The sequence below is a fragment of the Aspergillus foveolatus genome (assembly GCF_047715535.1).
Source record: "Aspergillus foveolatus strain CBS 279.81 unplaced genomic scaffold BDW70scaffold_2, whole genome shotgun sequence".
Classification (NCBI taxonomy): Eukaryota; Fungi; Ascomycota; class Eurotiomycetes; order Eurotiales; family Aspergillaceae; genus Aspergillus; species Aspergillus foveolatus.
In genome coordinates this window covers 885072-894965 of record NW_027396066.1, presented here as the reverse complement: position 1 = coordinate 894965, position 9894 = coordinate 885072, and the positions used below count along the sequence as shown (strand labels likewise).

General features: G+C 50.1%; 2 protein-coding genes across 2 annotated transcripts; one reads left to right on the top strand and one right to left on the bottom strand.

The window, feature by feature from the left end:
* Window positions 1-268: 268 nt before the first annotated feature.
* hmg1 (HMG-CoA reductase) lies at window positions 269-3775 on the bottom strand (the record flags this gene model as incomplete). Its single annotated transcript, XM_073738643.1, has 4 exons — window positions 269-608; window positions 663-2968; window positions 3019-3384; window positions 3437-3775. 4 exons carry the CDS (start codon window positions 3773-3775, stop codon window positions 269-271), a joined length of 3351 nt encoding a protein of 1116 aa, XP_073600796.1.
* A 2117-nt stretch (window positions 3776-5892) lies between these two features.
* On the top strand, window positions 5893-8820 carry BDW70DRAFT_167664 (uncharacterized protein; the record flags this gene model as incomplete). The annotated part of the gene is made up of 2 exons (XM_073742293.1): window positions 5893-5906; window positions 7638-8820. The coding sequence occupies 2 exons, from the start codon at window positions 5893-5895 to the stop codon at window positions 8656-8658; spliced, it is 1035 nt and encodes a 344-aa protein (XP_073600795.1). The 3' UTR covers window positions 8659-8820.
* Between the last annotated feature and the right edge of the window lie 1074 nt (window positions 8821-9894).

Genomic DNA, 9894 nt, shown 5'->3' with positions numbered 1-9894 from the left:
AGCGCAGTTCTATGTATAGTGCCCAGACTCCAGTATATTCAATAGACTCCCAAAAAATGAGGCTGACCATATTCTTGATTTACGGTCGCCGTAAAACCCACATGTAAAAAGCTCAGAAAATGTGTGCCGGAAGTGGAAGAAGTCCGGGTGAGCGAACCGAATGAGGGACAGTTGGACAGTTGGTTCCAGAATGGCCGTCGTAAGAAAGCCTAAGTCGCATCGTATTTATCGTAAAGGTAGGAAGGAGAAAGACATGCACTCATGATATCTATCTTGAAGACGTCATGGACAGTCCCCGCGTAGCACCAACAGCCGCTGAGACCGGGGTCGCTGACCGAGTGGGAGCGGCACTGCGGTTGTGGGCCATGTGCGCTCTAACAAGGTGTCCAGCCGCAAGCGCAGAGCATAGACTTAGTTCGCCAGCAAGCACTGCGGCTGCCACAATACGAGCCAGCTGACGCGCGTTGTCGCCGGGGTTAGTGGGGTGAGAACCACGGACGCCTAGTAAGTCAAGCATAGCACCCTGTGCTTCGAGGATAGTGCCACCACCGATAGTGCCAACCTCAATTGAAGGCATAGACACAGCGATCTGAAGATTGCCATTTGTACTGAAAATTGATTAGCGCCAACCAGAAGAGAAAGACATCAAGCATACTACTTACTTCTTCATCGTCGTAATGCAGCTGCTGCTCTCCACATTTTGCGCGGGGTCTTGGCCAGTCGCGAGAAAGATTGCGGTAACAATGTTTGATGCGTGAGCGTTGAATCCGCCCAAGCTACCTGCCATTGCACTGCCAATCAGATTCTTGCTAGTGTTCAACTCCACCAATGCATCAACGTCACTCTTTAGCACATTGCGCACGACATCACCGGGGATAATAGCCTCGGCCACAACTGATTTGCCGCGGCCGTCAATCCAGTTGAGAGCAGCTGCTTTCTTGTCGGTACAGAAGTTGCCAGACACAGAGATGGTGGCCATGTCGTCGAATCCACACTCTGTAGCCATAACATGAAGTGCTTTCTCAACGCCTTTCGAAATCATGTTCATGCCCATGGCATCGCCGGTAGTCGTCTTGAACCGGATATACAAGTAGGTACCGGCAAGGGCAGTCTTCAGGTGCTGCAGTCGAGCAAAGCGGCTGGTAGAGTTGAATGCTGCTGTCATGACGCTCTTACCCTCCTCGGAGTCGAGCCAGACCTTAGCTGCAGCTGCGCGTGCAAGTGTAGGGAAACCGACACAGGGACCGCGAGTCATGCCATCGCCAGTCAAGACAGTCACTGCACCACCGCCAGCGTTGATAGCCTTGGCGCCTCGACTGGCACTGGCTACTAAAACACCTTCAGTTGTTGCCATGGGAATGAAATAGCTTTGACCATCAATAGTAAGGGGACCGGCAACTCCAAGAGGCAGGGGCAGGGTGCCAATGACGTTCTCACAGCAAGCGCCATGGACAAGCGCATAATTGTAATCCTTATAGGGCAGCTTAGAAGTCTCCAAAGAGCTGGTGACTGCAGAAGTTGCGGGGGTCCTCGATACCACAGCTCTGCGGATTTTGACTGCCCGGGTAAAGGCATCGACACGGCTCATAAGTTCCTCATTTTCCAATGACTTCTCCAGGGCATATCCAGGAAGTTTGCCAGAGAGTGAAAGTTCAATCAGCTCCTCATCGCTAAGGTAGGCAGCCTTCTTCGCTTTTAGCATTGCCTCACATTCCTCCATGCTCCTCTTAGGACCAGCATTCAAGTCGATTTTGGGATAGACCTTTGGCTTGGCCGGTTCCTTAGGAGCGGGCGCGGCTTGTGGTTCTTTGATGCTCCATCTTGCGGCGTTAAAGAGATAGCCGTTGAGGACTATGCTTAGAGTCAACACGGCAATAATCCACTTGCTGATAACTGGGTCCTCGATGCTCTTCAAAACGCCGTTGAGGACGTGCCCACCCACGGCGTCCAGAAGTTGGTCGGTATATTCAATTTCAATAGACTGACTCTCTCCGAGCTTAGCGTAATGCACCGACGGATACTCAAGTTTGTACTTGATGGGAGGGACAACCGTCACTAATGTCTCCAACTTCTGGCTTTTAGCGGAAACGTAAATGGCATCCAGACCGTTCTCAGCAACCTTGAAGGGATCAATCGGTGTAGGCGAGAAGACATTGCAGAGAGGTGACAAGCTCGAATTCCGGAAAGGAATTGCGGTCATATTCACCACGTTGACCAGCACAAAACCCCCGACCATCAGGAATTTGAAACGGCGAACATTATTCGATTTGACTTTCCGTCCAAAAACACTAGCGTCATCTGCATCGCTATTGTCCGATCCGGCACCAAACCAATCATTGCTCGAGGCGACCTTTTCTGCAACACTCTGCGTAATACCATCTTCTTCCAGAGCCTTGCGAAGGGTCACATGGCGCCTGATACGTGTGATCTCAAGCTTAATGCAAAGGATAGTCGTGTAAAAGGTGAAGAGCAAAAGGCAGTCGAAAAAGAGGATCCAAGCAGCGAGGAAGCAAAATTGCCTCAGACCACCCTGAACTCCGGAAGCAGCTCCTGCAATAAGAATAGAAATCTCGATACAGTAGTCTCGAATAATTTCGAAACCCTGTTCTCGGATTGCGGTCTGAATCGAATCCTGAATAGAACTGGGAGTCGACGTCGCTGAACCTTGACGTTTCTTGTCGACCGACGCACTGAGAACAGCCCTGGTGAGAATAATCGGCTTTTCGAAACCAATTGTCGTAACAAGGAATGGGAGGCCTTCTGACAGAAGGAGAATGTTGATCGGAACGCCAAACTTCGTGGTAACGAGGAGACCAAACAGAAAAGCGAACATGCCCGAGAAAAGGACAGTGGTAGCAAGCCAAAATTTCGACCCCAACCGTTTCATAGAGAAGAACAGAGAGGCAAAGCTGAGATACATCGCAAGGTAACCTAGAGTCATGATGATGATATCGATGGTTTCGGCATGCTATCAGTAATTAGCAATTGTACATGTGGTCAAGCCCACGCAAGAGATACCTTGATCAAATCAACAAAGGAACTCCACGCATCCGACAGCCAGGAGCTGATGGTTCCGTTCGGTCCGCTGACCGGGCCGCGAGTAGCACGCATAATCCATCGTTTTTGTTCCCCTTCATCATCTTCAACCGTCGGGTCAGGAAGCTCCTGGACCGCTCTCAGAAATTGAGGAACCTGGTTGAAAGGAAGGGTGAAAACAAGAGACGAGTCGTGGGAGAATGGCGAGAAGAGATTGGGCGTATGAGGGAGAAGCTGAGCGGACGCATTGGCGGGAACCGGGATAGCGTCGGCAACAGGAGCGGTCGACGCGGATTTAGAAACAGAGTCCGGGAATATCAAAGTCGTCAGAGCAAGATGTTGGTCCACCTAAAAGCCGTTGAGATTAGATCTGCCCCCTCTTTAGTTCAGGATTCCCCACCTTTTGGTCGTCCTGGTTCAGAGAGTCCTCAACTTGCCACTTCCATGACGTGCCTTCCCCCAACCGGAGACTTCTGTTACCGAGGAGAAGCGAGTCAACATCCACATGGCCAGCGCCATTGTTCGAGTTTCTGAATGAATCGAATAAGCTGCCCTCAAGCAGGCCGACATATGTTGTACTCGCCAGAAGAGCAATCACGACGATTGTGTGGATAGGATGAATGCAGGCGCGACGAGAGATGGACTGCAGGCAGCCGGTAACCTGGCGCTTCAGCCAGGAAGGTTCAGCATCACTGCCTCCTTCTGTCCCAAACTTCCTCCGAATTAACACGGAAGCCATGATAGCTTACTAGGGGGAGGCGGTGTGAGCGTGGTACAAAGGTACAACTCGGAGTACCTGAACAGATGCGCTGAGGCGGATGGGTCACACCGAGCGAGAGACCCTATCCGATATGTTCAATAGCGCAGGTCGTTTTTTACAGGTGTTGGCAACAGATTAAGACGGGTTTTCGAAGTTCAATGACATGGGGCGAGGAAACAGGAGGGTATATGTTCTGCGGATAAGGGACTTCGAGAAACCTGATATTTTTTGGCGTTAGCGAGTGATTTCCTGCAACGGGCCAGCCACTAGCAAGGAGCGGAGCAAGGCGACAAGGGAAAAGCGGCGACAACGACGAAAGGCGATGCAAGAGCCAATGTTGGGGCAGACATACCCGAAAACGCAACAATGTCGTGAGTGATATGTCGGTGTAAGACCAATAATTCAAAGAAATCCCGAGAGTCGCAGTCGCTGTTCTCCAGATCGGTTGCCAACAGAACTGGTCCTCTTGATCTGTTTCTACCAACGCTCAGGTCAGTCGAGTCGTCACAGCCACCGAGCCCCTGAAGCACACTCTAACCAGAGCGAAAGAGCTTGAGCCACCCGTGACCCTTGGAAAAGAAATAGTTTTAAGTAAGCCGGCGAATTCTGCCGCCTAGAAAGACTTACTCTATTAGTAAGGAACAGAACTGGGAGCCAATAAGAGGCCGCGCTGGGAGCCACAGCACTATTGACTGAGATATGGGAAGGGAGATGATCACCAGACAGGTGGTCCAGTTCAAAGAGAAGGATTCCTGGCGTAGGGTCCAGAGAAAAGGAAAGAGGGAGAGACGAAAGGAAAGAGAGAGAGCAAAGCAGAAAGGGGGGGCCCTCGGGGAGAATAAAAAAGCTGGCAGAATCGAAAGCTGGTTGCCGGTACTCGCCCAGACCAAAGCAGGCTAAGTGGGAATCCGAACCGATGGGCCACAGCTGTACCCGCAGCACTGCTACTACACTGACGATCCCTCAGCCCAACCATCCCCGGCCAGGATGTAGCATCCGAGGGGCTACTCCCTCGCGGACTGCGGACTTTGTAGGAATGAGAGACACGTCGTATTATTAACGGAGGCTGTATTATGAAGCTCAGCCAGCTAGTCAGCTCGGGAGGCAAATACTCTGTTGGCTGAGAGGTTCAGCTAGACGCGGAGTAAGTTCCAAGGTTCGGTATCATAAATTACTCCGCCAAAGCAAACGAAACATCATTGTTATCTATGTACTCCGTAGGGCCTAGATACCGCAAAATTGGAGTGACAAAAAAGCAAATCCACTACCGGGCTGTCATCGGGATTTCCTTTCTGAGTGAGAAGCCGGTGGCTGCTGACGCTCAAGGGCTCTGTTGCATGTTACATGAAGACAACCAATTCATTCCGACAGTTCCGCAAGTCCGTTACCGTGTCATATATCCAGTTACCAAGAAGTCCATAGTGACAAAGGTGCATGGCGCGGGGTGTCGTTGTGCATAGCACTTTACTAAAAGCACTTGGTTATCACTTGGTGTCTTCACGGCGACTTCGTTTAAACCGTGTGCCTGGGAAAAGAAAATCTTCGACTCTTCCGGCCCTTACTTTGCTTCCTGAGCCTGCTGCGAAGACAATAGGACAGCATTGAGCCCCTCCACAACGGAGTCCGAGGAACGGTTCCCGAAGCCTCACCGGAGTAAAGATAATCGCGTCGCTTGACTCGCTTCCACAGCCGAGCTGGATCAAGCCAACTCGGGAACAACGGGCACAAGGATGTCAGAAGCACGAAGGGTTCCGCATATTGGACGATCAAGACTGCATAGTGCTCAGCATAAGAGCTGCAGTATAATGCAAAACTCAAGCAGAAAAGGAACTTACGTCGCTACGGAATACTGGATCAATGAATTCATCATCTGTGGGACGCTCTACAACTTGGTGGCTACTGTGCACGGATAATGGCTCAATACCCACTTTTTTTAATCTAATCAATCAATCTCTCATCTGCGACACCGGAGCTTGGCTGTATCGATGATGTACTGGATTTTGCTTTTCTAGTAAGAGTAAAGACAATTGCGTGGATAATAATGGAGGGGAAAAGTTAAGACGGACCTCAACGGTACGTACGTATTCGCTGTCACCATGGATCCTCAAAGGTCACGCAGACGGATACGAGGAGAGTGGGAGGCGATTATGATTTCCGATTGTGTAGCTCGACAGTACGAAAGCCTGGACGTCATGCTCACTGGCCGAAGAACCGTTTCGTGGGGTTTGCAGAAACCGAGCGTGGTTGCAGTAGTAGTAGTAGTAGTAGTAGTAGTAGTAGTAGTAGTAGTAGTAGTAGTAGTAGTGGCTCGTGGGATGAGCGTTGCGGATTGCGAAGATATATTATTTCTGTTGATAATAGAAACTCAAGGACGGCGGGCAAGCCAAGGTGAAAGAAGCCAGTATTACTCTGCAAAGACAATCAAAAGGCCCAGTGTGTACTTTTACCACCTCTAGCCGTTGATACCTGGTGGTAGACTGGTTGAGGTCGCAGACGGGTCGGGTGAGACGAGCACTTGAGGAATCTCAAAGTGAAGTACTAAGTAGACTTACGACATTTAGCAACAACTGGGACCCAACGTTATTAAATAATTGCAGCATTCAATCGGCAAACTCTATCTTCTATTTCCTCAGCTTCTCAGCGTGAAAGCTAAAATTAAACACTCGGAGATTAAGGGCTTTTCACGTTGCCGTTGCTTGTTTCCATTCGCGCTCTGGGGCCCAGCATCGATCGCTGTCGGCGCTTAGATCCCAAGACTACGCACAACGAGCGGGAGTGTGCAGGCCCAACGTTTGTTCTTCAACCCACACAGGGCGTTTCGGTCCAGATGCGTCCCTCCATCGACTCTGTATGCCTTCGCCTACTTCACGTAACATCTCTTCCTAGCGCGGGTTATCGAACGCGGACCAACCAAATATTCCTCTACTCATGGCATCCGGATCCGTGGCAACGATCATCAAGGGTTTATGGAGGCTAGAATCATGCATAATTTCCGCCAGAGGCTATTAGGCGCCGATGCTATTTCAAGACCTGCCATGCGGCTAGAGACTATGAAGCTAGATGCCTTAATGCTGCAGAGTCTATGGAAACATGGCTCTATAGCCTATCGTTGCCTGCCCACTCTCCCAACCTGAGTATATCACTCAAACTTCTGCCAGACATTGATCATCAACCCTGCGTCATACGGATTTAACCTCGCATGGCATCCTAGGGCAAAGGTGGCACCCATTCGTTCATTGGCTATGGCCTTCTCTCTGTGTCTTTGTCTCTTCTATTACTGTCTCATCAAGCGCCTCAATTCTGGGTCTATGTGTTTCAAGCATTATTTTCTATCAACCTGGAATGTCTATTGGGATGTCTTAAATGGCTCACTTCCTTGGGCACTGGCTCTTTTATTTCCCTCGCGCTGATAGAGGCGGGATAATCAGGTGAAAGATCACTCCAGAACATTTACTGTTTCAGAACCAGTTATTCAAGCCTGATTCACTCATTGACACCACATCGACAGACGCTTCTATTGTCTCTAACTCGACAGATCCAGCTTTCTCTTAGGCGGTTCTTTGTGATTTTTGCCATTGTCCAAACAATCCAAGAAACACAAGAAGCTTCGAGTGAATATAGCTGCCGTCAACCAAAACAATGGACATATAGAAGGTCTGCAGCTCTTTTGCAACTGGGGTTCTAGAGAAATACCCCCTGACATTAGAATTACACTGACGTCTTTCTTAGTGGCCTTCAACTAGCACGCTGGGCAGTGTTAGTTTTCCCATGATATTTCCAAAACCTATACGAAAGCGAACTACTAGTCACTTCGATTTATCAACAATATGCATTCTCTTAGCTGGAGGCTGATTCTCCTCGTTCCTCTGTTCACATCAGCATACGCCCACTCGTGGGTGGAACAGCTTATGGTCATCGCATCAAACGGGACCTTTGTCGGTTCTCCAGGATACCCTCGTGGAAACATCCTCCGCTCGAGTCCTTCATTCAGCGATACCGCCATGACTTACCTACTTCCACCTGATGGCAAAGCGAAAGTCACCGAGACCGATTATCTCTGCATGGACACTCAACGGAAACAAGTTCAGACTGACGGAAGCCCACGATTACAGGCGAGCGCAGGCGCCGCCATTGCCCTCCGCTTTCAGGAGAATGGCCATGTAACACTTCCAGATACACAGATAGGGAAGCCCAAGAATCGCGGTACAATCTATGTTTACGGAACGACGGACCCAAAGCAGGACGAAAAGCTCGTGGATGTCCACAAAATGTGGAATGAGGATGGAACCGGTGGCGATGGGCGCGGAGTTTTGCTGGCGAAGCGGGACTACGATGACGGCCGCTGCTACCAAGTTAATGGTGGTGAGATATCTCAGAAACGACAAAAGGAGTTCCCGCACGAGGCCGACCAATATATGGGAGGCGATCTGTGGTGTCAAGCAGATATCGCATTACCTAGCAACGCACCATCCGGTAAGCCATACACCATCTATTGGATTTGGGATTGGCCTACCGCCGCCGGCGTTGACCCCGGCTTGCCGAACGGCAAGCAGGAACTGTATACGACCTGCATGGACGTGGATGTGCTCGATCACTCAGACAGCCGGATGAGTCAAGACGCGAAGTACGAAAATGACCAGCCCCTGAACAGTGCGTCCATTCCTGAGCAATTCAACGAGATATTTGCTTCGCAGCCTGGCGGATCTTCCGAAGTAACTTCTACGAAACCAGCAGCGGAGACTCCTTCGAGTACTTTGAGCACTGCTCCTTCTTGGTCAGCAACGGGACGTCCAGTAGCAACAGTCACGGTGACTTCCTTCGTGACCTCTGTGCAGTTTGTTCGTCCAACCAGCAGTGCCTAGACAAGTCCATAGACACTTTGTTCCGCATTGTTCCTCAGAGATGAAGCTCCTTGCAGGAGCGGTCTCTTGTACAATAGTTGGACGAGGCCGGTACCCATCTTACAGACTCGTCAATCCGCTGGGCAAGCCTGGCTAAGGCATAGCCAATGTCTTGAAGGCTGCCCTTTTCATTTGCATTCGTTTGAATGGGTCTCTGGAAGATCCATTGTTTGTATGTAAAAGTAGCCGTCAAATATACTAACAAATTGTGTGGAAGAGCTCAGATAGACATTTTATCTAAATTACCATTCATGAGCCAGCTCTTGCAAGGTTAATTGCTTGCATCACTTATTATTATCTGCACCCTAGCTGTCGGAGCTAGTCTCCATGTTGGAAAGATAAAAGCATATAAGCATGCCTTGCCGTTCAGGCATTATAAGAGTAGTCTGAAACAATCACGTGTGAGGGACCGTCGAACAACTTGAAGTGGAAGGAGTAGCGAATCGGTCACCGATCGAACGCTCTCTGCTCTGCTGTCTGTACTTCTTGTCCCAATAACCTTATTATATCTCTCCTTCATCTCAATTGCGGCGCGCTTTTGTTGATATAAGCGCCCTGCGTTGGAAGTTGAAACATCGTGACTTGCTGCAGGGAAGGCACAGAGAAAGAACGCCGACGCCTTAACTCCACAACGATCCCGACTGCGCCTCGTCCGCTTCGGTTCGTCCCCAACATTAACGACGTTGAAGGCAGGGCCGGAGTGATCTCCAGAACACAGCAAGGGTTCACCGTTACCGAGCACAGTGTATCTGTTTTCATGTTCGGTCAAGTAAGTGTCCTCGCTCCTACTCCGACTCTGCTGGCGCAGGCAATAGGACGTAGGATACAGGTCCTGTGTGCAGTTAGACGCCCATCCCCTCGCTTTCCCACTTACTGTGCTTCTAACCCCCTTCTCTTCCTCACTTCCGATACCCCTTCGTGTCCCGAGTCCTGCACCGCTTGAGTCGTTAATCAACATTTCTGACATCTATTGGCGCCTAGCTGCGCTATATTTAGCACCTGATTTACCCTCGATCATTCAGGTTCTCCAGCGCGGAAGAGACACCAATCCGAAACATCACCTTGCGGCGAGTAAACCTGCCGATATTATTGGCCTTTCTGTATCTGGAAGGGTCTTCAAACTGCCTCAGGTACCCGCCCGCAGGAACGGTCTCGCCGTTGCTGTTTCTACAATTTCGGTCGTTTCAATACTTCGTC